The 12,854-nt window shown below is 46.9% G+C and overlaps 1 protein-coding gene across 7 annotated transcripts in view; it reads left to right on the top strand.

The window, feature by feature from the left end:
• Positions 1-12,854, top strand: part of Tmem44 (transmembrane protein 44) — a 34,566-nt gene that overhangs the window by 19,799 nt on the left and 1,913 nt on the right. For 3 of the 7 annotated variants that reach the window (XM_060370183.1, XM_060370185.1, XM_060370186.1), the window contains 3 exons: positions 37-195; positions 10,766-10,798; positions 11,818-11,885. In XM_060370183.1, the coding sequence (XP_060226166.1) occupies positions 37-195; positions 10,766-10,798; positions 11,818-11,885 (260 nt within the window). The remainder of the gene's footprint in view (positions 1-36; positions 196-10,765; positions 10,799-11,817; positions 11,886-12,854) is intronic. The other 4 variants (XM_060370184.1, XM_021643900.2, XM_021643899.2 and 1 more) reach the window with 4 other exon arrangements.

The following is a 12,854-nucleotide window of genomic DNA, read 5'->3' as shown; positions in this document are numbered from 1 at the left end:
CACTATCCCCGCCCACCCTCTCCTTCACTCCTGCAGGCAGGCTGCAGTGCCACCAGGCTACCCGGTGACGGACAGACAAGCAGTGGCGATGCCCCCTTGCAGGAGCCTCCCTCCTACCCTCCCATCCAGGTCATCCAGGCCAGAGTGTCCTCCAGCAGCTCTTCCGAGGTCTCCTCCATCAACTCCGACCTGGAGGTACGGGGCCCTGCCTGGCGGGTGGGTGCATGGGTGAGTCACCTACCAACCCTTGCTGGGGCCTCCTTGAGGCTGAACCACTTTGTAACCCTGCCTCATTAACCTCAAAACTGCTAATCGTGCGTGCGGCTCTGCATGGCTCCCACCGTCGATGGAGGGGCCTCTGAAACTGGGGCAGGACTCAAGCAATTCCATGGTTGGGCTGGTCAAGGGAGCGTGAGTGCCGAGGGCCAGTTCTCATTAGACTACTTGTACATTCAGGTCCTTCCTACAGGGGGAAAAATTCACCAGTAATATATCTCCTAAAAGCCTCAGTGTTGTGGCTCAGGATTAGACCACCCCAGTGCTCAGGTGGCTGAGGTTCATGAGTTCAAATCTAGCCTGGGCTGCATAAGAGCACGTCAGAAGGAAAGGAAAGGGGGAGAGCGGGGAAGGAAGGCAGGAAAGTTGGTGTCAGTGTTTGAGCATAGAAGAGTTTCTTTGACCCAAAGAGCAGGAACCCATAATGCTGGCGCTGACACACACAGCCAGGACCTGTAGGAGGCAGCATGCCCAGCCTCCATCTCACTTTGTATCCGAACAAAGTGGACATCACATCAGGGACGCACAAACAGACAGAACTCTCAAGTGTGTCCTGTGGCCCTGAGTTCCCAGCCCCATTCAACAAGGGAGTGTCCATTCGTCTGAGGATGGGGGAGAGCAAGGACAACACAGGCTCACATGTATGTCAGGGAAGGATGCTGTCTGGCACTTTTGGTGGAGGGAGGACAGAATCTTGTGTCCGAGGCTTTTGGGTGTTAAATCGCCCGCTTGTGGAGAGACGGTAGTGAGTAGTGCCCAATGGTGGTTTGTGGGTTGGCCTTGGTTTGATTTTTAATGCCCCTATCTGGCAAAACAATCATTATACACCCAGAGTCTGAAACTAGTCAGACTTAAACTGGGCCCCCAAAATTCTAAAGGTCAGGACTTCTGACTGTGAGGTAAACCAGATTCCTTAGTGTGCTATTCTGCACGTTTCCAGCCTGCACATCGTCCTGTCTCTGCTCATACATAGCATTCTGTCCCGAACATTCTCTTCTCTGTCCCAGGCCTCTGGAGCTTCCTTCCTGGGGCTCCCTCGGGCCCCATGTCCACAGGTCAGAATTCTATCCAGAGGCCTGCTCACATGAACCACCCTCCCCACCAAGGCCCAATGCAATGTCGCCCTCCCGCTGCTGCCCGGAGCCCATTTTCCTGCCCACTCTCCGCAGGCTGCCATGGCCTGGGGAGTGAGCGTGTGCCACCTGATGTCCCTCCGCCCCTCACTCCTGGAACAGCTGATGGTTGAGAGCTGGGTTGGAGTTAGGAATCGTGCACCTGGTGGGGCCATATTCCTAAACTGAGTCTGAGAATGTACGGGACACCAAGGAACCTAGAGGCAGCAGTCTCCACTGAGATCTGTGGCTAAAGGGACTGTGGAGTGAACCCAAGCCAGAGCAGTGACACGAGGGCCCAGGGCAGAGGAGTAGGGGAACATTTCCTCTCTGGAAGGCATTGTGTTCCCTCCCTCTATAAGCTGAAGGCTGCCCACATAGCTGGTCCCGGCCATTTCTCTGCTCTGCGGTTCTCATTCTTCCCTTCATTAATAGCCTCCCATTTTCAAGAAATCCATTCTTTAAGAATACATAATTCCCTACTGCTTTGGTGTCTTAAACCTGTAATCCCAGTACTCAGGAGGCTACACTAGAGGACAGCCGAAGGTCCAAGACCAGCATGGACTACACAGTGAGACCCTGTCTCAAAATACAGCAGAAACTTAAAGAGTCCAAACTAAACCAATGGCTCTGGTTGCTTCTGCCCGCATTAATGTAGAGAAGCTGAGATGCCCCAGCTTGGGACTCCTGCTCCATATCCTCTACCACACACAACCAGTGACACGACTGCCAAGGTCCCATACAGAGGCAGTGAACATGGATCTGACACACTGAGTTGATCAGGCAGGTGTGAGAGCTCCCATGGCAGTTAGCATGAGCAAGGGGTCATGACCTTCTCCTGGTGTGGTTCATCTGTCCTATTGGAAGCTTTCTGTGTGTGTGTGTGTGTGTCACACAGAGAGAGAGAGAGAGAAAAAAAGAGAGAGAGAGAGAGAGAGAGGCAGGCACTCACAGTGTAGTCCCGCTTGGGCAGAACTTGACAGGCATGGGGCTTGAACTTAAGGCAATCCTCCTGCCTCTGCCTCCCAAAGCTGATATTATAGGTGTGTGCCACTGCATAAAAATTTTCTATTTTTAAAAGTAGTAAAAAATGGGTATGATGGCTCAAGCCTAAAAAGCTGAGAAGGAGCTGAGACAGGAGGATTGCAATGAGTTAAAAGCCAGCTGGGGGCTATATTGTGAGTTTCAGGTTAGCCTGGGCTAGTGTGAGACCCTGTCTCAAAAAAAAAAAAAAAAAGCAAAAATAGTATCATATGCCTATATTTCTAACTACCTGGGAAATTGAGAGTGGAGGATTGGAGCCCAGGAGTTGAGACCAGGCTGGGAAATTATAGCAAGAACTAACCTTAAAAGGTTAAATAAATGAATAAATGTAATAGACTAAATGAAATACACTTTTGGGGGTAGAACATTTGGAAAGTGTGAAGAGAGTAAAGGAGAAGGTAAAAATCAAGCACCAGGACTACTAACCAGCGTGCACCTCCTCAATGCCATTGGCTCTGAGAGGCTCCTTCCTTGAGCTCCTCGGCTTGTTTGCTGCTAGGTGAGATCAGGAGGGTGTCTGTTAGCAGATGGTGTAACTCTACACCTCACCCCCCCTCCCTGGCAGCTGGTCAGTCATTCAGCAAACATTTTTCTGAGCGTGGGCATTTGAAGGAATGCCCATGAGGATAGCAGGACGGGCCTGAACCTGACCGTGGCGGGCAGCTCCAGTGCTTCCTGGCCACACTGACTCAGATCTTCTGCGCTCTATGCTTTCACCTGAGAGAAACGTGGGAGTGAGAGTCAGGCCTGAGATCACATCCTGTGCTCTTGACTCTCATTCCTAAGATGGCACCATTCACCTGCTTGATGGCATTTAACTCAGGTATCTCTTTTTCCTCTTGGGATGCCTCTGCCCCTGTCCGGCCCCTCTGCCCTGAATGCACCTGAGGGCACTTTCCTGATCCCAATGGTCTGAATCTGTCCCTGACCACTGCTCTGCTTGACCCCTTAGGTGAGTGAGTGAATACTTCCAGACTCCTGCTGTCCAGGCCTGTGGGCTAGGAGACACTCAGTGTCTGTCACCTTTATCAGTTTCCCAACTTTCTCTTTTTGTTTTTGGTTCTATTTGTTTGTTTGAAACAGGGTTTCTTTCTGTATCCCTGGCTGTCCTGGAACTCACTCTATAGACTAGGCTGGCCTTGAACTCAGAGGTCTGCCTGCCTCTGCCTCCTAAGTGCTGGGATTAAAGGCCTGCACCACCACCATCTGGCAGTTTTCTAACTTTCATAGAGTGGTTTTAGGTTCTTGGGGTATGTGTTTACTATTGTGAACACTGACTTTCCCATCATGCACTTGGGGAAGTGAAGAAATGAGGGATGTTTCAATCGTATATTGTATCCACAGTATCCCAGCTCACCAAGTATTTCTAACACTCTATCCATCAGAATGACAGAGCGTGCTGATTGTGACTGTGTGTGTCTGTGCAAGGCCCTGGCAGAGTCTAGTAAATACTTCCCAGGCAGTCCCAAAGCAGATGTCTGAGGCTAGATGAGCCTTATTAGACTGAGGAAACATTAGAAAGAGCCAGGTAGAGCAGTTTACAACTGTAATCCCAGCCGTTGCCTGCTAGCCTAAACAGAGATAGCTGGAAACCAAAAGGAGAGGAAGAGGAAGCCAATCCGAGATTTGAACCTAGTGCCTGAAGCTCTGAAACCTGCTGTGTCTGCCACTGTGCTGGCAGAGATGGTACCCAAGAGCATGGGCAGTTGTTCTAGATGAGAAAACTCACTTCTGCCCCAGTCTCTCTACTCATCTGTATTCTGCCTCTGTCCTCAGGGGGTGTCTTGTTCAACACAGGTTAAAACATTGGGATCTACAGGGAACCCAGTGGTGGCAGAAGACATGAGACCAACAAGACCACAGGTGCTGTGGACACCCCTCTGGGAAAACCATAGGGTCTTAGTCACTTTTCCATGGCTGTGATGAATCACCATGACCAAAAACAGCTTGCAAAGGAAAGGGTTTATTTGGCTTACATCTCCTGAAGAACAATCCATTGAGAGAAGCCAAGGCAGGAACTCAAACTAGGCAGGAACCTGGAGGCAGGAGCTGATGCAGAGGCCATGAGGTTCTGCTTACTGGCTTGCTCCCCATACCTTGCTCAGCCTGCTTTTTCATAGAACCCAGGACCACCAGCCCAGGAATGGCACCACTCACAATGGACTGGGCCCTTCCCATAAATCATTAATAAGAAAATTCCCTACAGGCTTGCCAACAGCCTGATCTTACCCCCACCCTACACACACAGGGTTTCTCTGTGTAGCCTTGCCTGTCCTGGACTCTCTTTGTAGGCCAGGCTGGCCTTGAACTCATAGAAATCTGCCTGCCTCACCTCTCTGAGGGATCAAAGGTGTGCACCACCATGCCCAGCTACCAACAGCCCCATCTTATAGAGGCATTTTTTCAATTAAAGTCCCTGCTCCTCTCAGATGGCTTTAGCTTGTGTCGAGTTTGATATAAAACTAGCCAGGACATGGAGAAAACTCATTTTTTCCTGTCTTCAGTGCAGCACAGAAGAAGGCTGCTCCGGGGAGCAGATGGGCACTTTTCAAACTTGGTTATGACTGATGGCCACACAGAAAGGCCATTCTCGAGGCCTCTGTGGGCTCTCAGCATACTCAGGAGAAGGCACACTCTGGAGACTGGGAATCTAACCATTGTTCGTGGGAACAGTTTGACACAAGGACAGTGACCCGCACCTAAGCTGTGTGAAAGCACTGGGCCTGCCCTGAGATCAGAGACATTGGGAAGGCAAGAATTCCCTGCCAAGGTTGTGTGTGAAGGAGTCTTGATGCTGTATAGTACTCTTAAGTCCCCTGCCACTAGGGACCCCCAAGGTAAAGGTGCATTGGTGGAAGCGGTGTCGAAGGTTGTTTACCTGGGCCAGTGTGGTGGGTTTTTTAATGAAAATGGTCCCCATAGGTCTGTAGGGAGTGGCACTATTAGAAGCTGTGGTCTTTTTGGAGCAGCTGTGGCCTTGTTGGAGGAAGCCCGTCACTGGGGGGTGGGCTTTGAGGTTTTAGACACTCAAGCCAGGCCTAGCATCTCTCTTCCTGCTGTCTGCTGATCCAGATGTAGAACTCTCAGCTCCTCCAGCACCATGTCTGCCCACATGCCGGCATACTTCCTGTCTCGATGATAATGGACTGACTCTCTGAACTGTAAGCCAGCCACAGTAAAATGTTTTCCTTTGTAAGAGTTACTGTGGGCCAGGCCTGGCAGTCCATGCCTTTAATTCCAGCATTCAGGAGGCAGAGTCCAGTGAATCTCCATGAGTTCCAGGATAGCCAGGGCTACACAGAGAAACCCTGTCTCGAAAAACAAAACAATGCAAAAAAGAAAAGAAAAGAAAAGAAAGAAAGAAAGAAAGAAAGAAAGAAAGAAAGAAAGGAAGAAAGGAAGAAAGAAAGAAAGAAAGAAGGAAAATAGTTGCTGTGGTGTCATGGCATCTCTCCACAGCAATAAAACCCTAAGACAGCCAGTTCTCCAGTTTTCCCTCAGGAAAGCAGGGAGCAAGTCACCAGCCAAGAGGGTCAGTGTCCTTGGTATCTGCTGTGTCAGTGGCAGCCTAGACACCCTGAGACACGTACACACACTCACACACACACACACACACACCACTATGCACACACCCACCTGCCCTAGAACATTTCCGTCCTTGTGGCTCAAACCCCAGAAGCCATAGTTGACCTTGGCCAGAGGAACACTTGAATGGCAATGCTGCCTGCAAATACTCAGGAGCATGCCTCTTGTGTGCTGTGTCCCTTCCATGTGCTCCAAGGTATCTGTGTATCAGCATAACCAGAGCCTAGGGATACAGGATTCTGCACATCATTTGCACACAGGATAACCTCTCCCAGGCAGCCCTTCCCTTCCAGCCTCAGCATGATTCTGAGGAAGCTGTGTCTTCTTCCCAAAGGAAGTCCATCCACTGTGGGCCAAGGTTTGCTTTCTCTGAGCCAGCACGATGGGCCTGTGCAGACGTGTTGGAGGACTCTGCCAGCCAGACCACCCAGAGCAGTTACGCCTTGTGGGAAAGCCTTGCCTTTCCTTGTCTTAGTCACTTTTCCATTGCTGTGATGAGACCCGATGACCATGGCAGCAGGCAGGCTGGAAGAGTAGCTTAGAGCTCACATCTTGAGGGACAAGCATGAAGCATGGGGAGAGGCAAGCCCACCCCCAGTGATACACTTCCTCTAACAAGGCCACACCCCTTAACCCTTCCCAAACAGTTCCACCCAATGGGAACCAAGCATTCAAATATATGAATCAATGGGACCATTCTTGTTCTTTTAAAAAAACATAGATCTGATTTGGCTCTACCATAGAGTGCTTTTGTAGGCTGGTCAAGACCTTAGGTTCAGTCCCCAGTGACAAACACAACAATATAAAAATAGAAAGAGTGAGAGTTTTGGGAGCTATGGTTTAGGGTTTTAAGGTTTGCAAGAGGCAAGAAGGAAAATCCATTTAATGCAATCCAGGAGAGATGAACCGTTTTGTCTCTCTAATGGCCAGTGTGAAAATGTGACCCCTGCCAAGTCCAGTACCAGCTTACCTCCCTGGTCTTGGGAACAGTCACTTCTCCCCAGATATAAGAGGAAGTAGTTGTACAGATGGTCTCCGATGCTCCAGTTCCCATAGTCTATAGCATAAACCTAGAATGTGACCTTATTTTCTCAATGATTAATCACCCTCCCCAACTTCTTTAGAAACTGTCACATGCTGTGTAGAAAAAAAGAACTAGTCCATGAGTCTTGATTTCAGAAGCATGGAAAAGCATGCTTTAGGAAGCTACAGTGTGTGCTATGATTCACAGAAGTGAGTGAATCATGGCCTTGACAATAAACAACTCAAGAATGCATGGAGCCAGGTGTGGTGGCCACACCCGGAGGTCCGGTCCTTAGGAGTTGGAGCCTGGCTGGACATGTCAAAATCCTTTCCCAAAAGATAAATACTATGGAAATATTTATTGGGTGTAAATGGGAAAAAAATATTTGCACAATTTGATTTCACTTGCAGTGTAGATAGTCTATATGTATGTCATCATCATACATATAGCATGATTATGATAGTTGTTCTCAAAACTACAAAAAAAAAAGGTCAGTAATTGTTCAGAAAGAAACTCTCCAAAGGATAGAATATAAAACATGTGTGTGTGTGCTTTTATAATTTTATGGGTGTTTTCTGCATGTGTATCTGTGCACCACAGGCATACAGTGCCTGAGGGGGCCAGAAGAGGGCACTGTATCCCCTGGAATGGGAGTTACTCACAGCTTGTTGTGACCACTATGTGGTGCTGGGAATCAAATCTGAGTCCTCTACATGAAAAACCAGTGCTCTTAACTGCTGAGCCACCTCTCCAGTCCCAGGTGTATGGATACTTTTAGGATCTAGTATTATGTAGCCCAGGTTAGCTTCAAATCAATGTGTAGTCAAGGGTGACCTTGAAAACTTCAGATCTGCCTGCCTGCTTCCACCTCCCCAGTGCTAGCTGGGATGTTATTTACATTTTTTTTTTTTCCTGTGAGAAACAAACAGACAAAAACCATGCTTATTTGTCTTTTGCTTCATTCTTGAAATATGGAAAGACCTAAAACATTTTATTTCTTGTTAGTCTTTTAGGAGGAGAGAGCTCCATTACAAAGATTTGAAGTAAGTGAGCTTCTTAGGATGTTGTCATCGCTGGCTTCAAATATTAACTTAAAGGCCAGGTGTGGTGGCGCATGCTTGTAATTCCAGCACTGAAGGCAGAGGCCAGAGGGGTTGCTGGTGTGAGGTTAGTCTGGTCTCACAGATACACTGTCCATAACAATACCAACCCCCCTAACTGCTCCTTCCAGCAGAGGGAGCTCTCCTTCAGTCTCACGCTGTCCCTGGGGTTGGTGGCTTGGGAAGAGTGTTCCGGTTTCACTTCTACCCGGCTAGGAGACACAAGCCCGCTTACTGGTTTGCTTGGTTTTAAATAAACTCTTCATTTTGGAATACTTTGGGATGTAAAGAATCTTTTTCGAAATTTAGTTCAGATTTCCCGTTTGCCCTTTGCCCAGCTGCGCTGTTCACGTCTTATATAATACGCTACATTTAGCAAAGCTAAGAAATGAACCCAGTGTATTGCTACCAGCTGGACTCTAGGCTCTGTTTGGATCTCAGCAGTTTTCCACCAGCTGGATATGGTCCAGGACAGCACACTGCACTCTGAAGCATTTCTTAAAGAAACAAGTGCACACGGACTGTAGCATGGCAAATTGCCATTTACATTTTGCATGAATGTCTGTATTTTGTAAGGGAAAGCAAAGTGCTTTTGAATTTTGTTTCTCTTCTCATATTCACCACACTTTAAAGTTATGAAGCTTTCTCAGTCCCTACTTTACATCCTTTTAGTAAGCTGTACTTCTTCTCATGAATATTTTCCACATATGTTCCCCCAGAAGAATATCATTAAAAGATGAATATGGGAGCTGGAGAGATGGCTCAGTGGTTAAGAGCGCTGGCTGCTCTTCCAGAGGACCCGGGTTCAATTCCTAGCACCCACATGGTAGCTCACAACTGTCTGTAACTCCAGTTCAAGGGATCTGATACTCTTACACAAACATACATGCAGGCAAAATACCAATGCACATGAAATAAAAATAAACAAATCATTTTTAAAAAGATAGATATGGCTGAGTCCTGTCAACCCAGGGTCCCCTAGCCGCTGTAGCATGTCTGTGTTATCGCTTTGCTTCTGAATAATGTCTCCTCTCCACTTAGGGGGAAACAAAGGTGAATGCTAACAGGGAGGAGGCAGAGGGAGGATAGGAAGGGACAAAGATGAGATAATTATATAGATATATGAATTTCTGTTATATAACACATAATTATATATGATATGTATAATTATATATCATTATATATATTATATAAATATATATTATGTATAGAATTTCAACTTAAAAAAAAAGGGAATGGTCATGCTCATATAATGGCCAGCACTGGGGAGGCTGAAGCAGAAGGATGAAACATTTCATGCCAACCTTTGTTACATTCTGAGAGCCCATTACACCAAACTAATTGATAACTGATTGAAAATTAAAAAAAAAAAAAATGAATGGCAGCTAGGGACACAGTTCTGGTAGAACTAATAATGCTTAGGCCAAGTTTGGTGTCTCACGCCTAAAATCCCAGCTCTTGGGACTGCCACATGTTCAAGGCGAGCCTGAGCTATAATAAAAATTTAGGCTTAGCATGCACGAGGCCCTGGGTTTCATAAGTAGCCCCTCCCTGCAAAATAATATGGAGGTTAAGGATGCTGCAGAAGTAAGCATTGTATCAGGTTTAGTCATGACATTACAATTAAGACATATCTATGGAATCATTCTAAAGTATTTGCATATAAAGCGGTTTACTTTAAAATACCAAATCAGAAGACTGGAGAGCAGGCTGCCTCACTGGCATTCACTATTCTTTTGCTTTTGTGCATGACTGAAAACCGCACAATTAAAGCATTTCAAAATGAACATTTAAAGAGTTGACCAAGCCAGGCATGTGATCAAATGCCTGGTAATCCCAGCATTTGGGAGCTGAAGGGAGGAGGATCAAGGCCAGCCTCAGCTACATGAGACCCTGTCTCCAAAAAAGCCAAATCAATCGAAGTGTTGAAAAGAAGCAGCTTTGTTTTCATGTGCCAATTACTTTCAATCCATCGGCTGCTCGGCAGTCTAATGGACACCCGAAAATAGCCTCTCGACCATGATTTCATGTGTCAGAAACACATGTCTCCCAGGCACCAAAGGAAGAGTTGGAGGAACGGAGCAGACAGTGCTTGCCCCTCAGGAACTTGAGTCAGACATACTTGAGGCTTGGAGTGGAACCAACCATGCAATAAATGCTGAGTGAAAATGGATCTAAGCTGCTTGGCAAACCCCATATTTCAAGGTGGAGATTTTATTTGCACCCCCTTTCTTAGTTTTATGAGTTTGCATTGGATCATCTCCGCTATGTGGTTAATAGACAGAAGATTTACTGTTATTATTACTATTATTAGAACCACTAGCACCCATAATTCCTAATCATAGTCATTGTTAAGTCTCTGTAAGTCCTTTCTCCCAGAACCTGAAGCCCTGCACAACAATCACAGTGTTTGGTTTTTGGTTTTGTTCTGTTGGTCATTTAACTAACTCACTAAATTAATTACTCTGCCAGTAGCCACCACCTTCCTGCTTGCTGGAATGTTGTCCTTTCCCCCCAGACATCCAAGGCCCTGACTCCCAGCTCACAGAGCCGATGAGCTGACTCTGCCCTGTGGCAGGGGTGCCGTCTGTCCAACACTTTCTCTGTCTCTTTTTATCCCACAGCAGAAGTATTGGGAAGCCCTAAACTCGGAGCAGGTACGGACACATGTTGGGTCTCTTTCGGGAGGGACTTCCATGGCTTGATTTTCCATTTCTGCTTTTGTCAGATTCCTTTGGATGGAGGACATGACAATTCTTTTAGTTTAAAAAAAAAAAAACTGAAAAAGGAATGATGTCTGGAGTTGAGTATTTGCCTGGTACAGCTTGCTCCCAGTACTGCAAAGTAAATAAGTGAGAATTAAGAAAGACCGGGAGGCAAGTAGGAGCATCTGTGAGGATTTGGGGCGCTCCCTTTTCAAAGTCTTTTCTGTGCTAGGGAGGAAGTACTCAGACTAGACCAGTTCGAGGTGGGAGGAACTTAGAGACAGTACGTGGAATACAGTGAAGAGACAGTCTTACCCGGTCTGTGAGACAGGTACTCGGGGTATGGCTGTAGCAGTGGTTCTGAGAACCAGCCACATGTTAGCTGCTGTCTTTCTGAGACCTCGTGCCCCTGGCAATCTCCTCACTTGCAATAACAGATAAGTGTATTTTGTGACAGGCACCTGTGCCTGTCATCACCCAGGATTGTTTGTGACTCAAGAATATATCATATCTCATGCAAATTCATTTTATGCCTTATTTCTAATTATTATTATTAATTATTAATTATTATTATTTTACTGCTCAGAGCATCTCAGCATGTAATCCTGCAGATTTTGGAAGACAGCAACTTTAAATCCCTTCTAAGATTTATCTCACATTAAAGGGTTCACCTGCTCAGAGTGCTCGATTATTTCTGTTCCTAAGCAGGTGAATCCATCAGGGTTAGCAAAAACAACTTAAGGGCCATTTCAGGAGTTGGAACAGTGGCTTTCAAACATCAGAGCACTAAGAAGTCTTGTAGTGACATGCTAAGATGCTAAACTGTACGTCTCACCTCACCATCAGCGTCTACAGAGACCCTAAATCGGCCCAAGTACTGGTGGTACAGCGCTTCTGGCATTGTTGGTCCAGGGCACATTCTGAGATCTCTTATCTAGCCTTGGGTCTGTGCTTGCCAACTCTATTCACAGAAAGTTCCTGGCCATCCTCACAGGACAGAACAGGCCCCTGCTTCCACCATGAGCCCCCGGCTCCGAGGGTAAGGGCCATGGAGTTATTTTATGGACAATCTTTGATGCATGGAAAGGGTTTAGTTAGAGGTGCCAAGTCTGCAACCACAACTACGCAGGAAATTTGCACAACCCCAGACAGGGACAGAGGACTGAGCTTCAGGATCCAAGTTACATCAGTGCCAGGTCTGCTGCAGGGTCACCGGGCTGCAGAGATCTTTTTAACAGTGTGTGTGTGTGTGTGTGTATGTGTACATGTGTCTGTGTGCTTGTGTGTAAGGTGGTATAGACCATCATGCACTCATAGAGGCCATAGGAAAGTGTCCTCCTTTACCACTCTCCACCTTATTCTTTTGAGGCAGGGTCTCTCCATGAACCTGTACTTCGGATTTTTCAGCTAGACTAGCAGGCGGCAAGCCCCAGCAATCCTCCTGCCTCTGCCCCTCACATCACTTGAGTCACAGGGCTCCAAACTCAAGTCCTTATGGTTGTGCAAAAACTTTCAATGCACTAAGCCACCTGTTCAGACCATTGTGGGTTTTTTTGATCATCAAGAAGTAGGTCTTGGTTCAGTTACATGGGGTGAATCATTCATTGAATTAGGTTCTTTATTCAAAACAGTGCCGAAATTTGTGCTTTAGAGCTGGTAGGCCATGGGCATTACATGAGGGCCTTGAAGGTTTTGTGTGGGACTTCTCAGAACTGAGCTGTGATGATAGTGTCTTTCAGAGTGTGTGTGTGTGTGTGTGTGTGTGTGTGTGTGTGTGTGTGTGTGTGTGAGAGAGAGAGAGAGAGAGAGAGAGAGAGAGAGATCGCATTTGTGTATCAGAACAACTTACAGGAATCAAGTCTTTCCTGTCACGTGGGTCTCAGAAATCAAACTCCTGCGGTCAGACTTGGCAGCAAGCACCTTTAACCCACCGAGCCACCTCACTGGCCATGAAAGGCTTTAAAATATTTGTTTTTATTTTATATGTATGGGTAATTTTTGCCTGCTT

Source organism: Meriones unguiculatus, chromosome 17 (assembly GCF_030254825.1).
Source record: "Meriones unguiculatus strain TT.TT164.6M chromosome 17, Bangor_MerUng_6.1, whole genome shotgun sequence".
NCBI classification, from domain to species: domain Eukaryota; kingdom Metazoa; phylum Chordata; class Mammalia; order Rodentia; family Muridae; genus Meriones; species Meriones unguiculatus.
The sequence above is the reverse complement of the archived record's forward strand: the minus strand, read 5'-3'. Positions and strand labels throughout refer to the sequence as shown.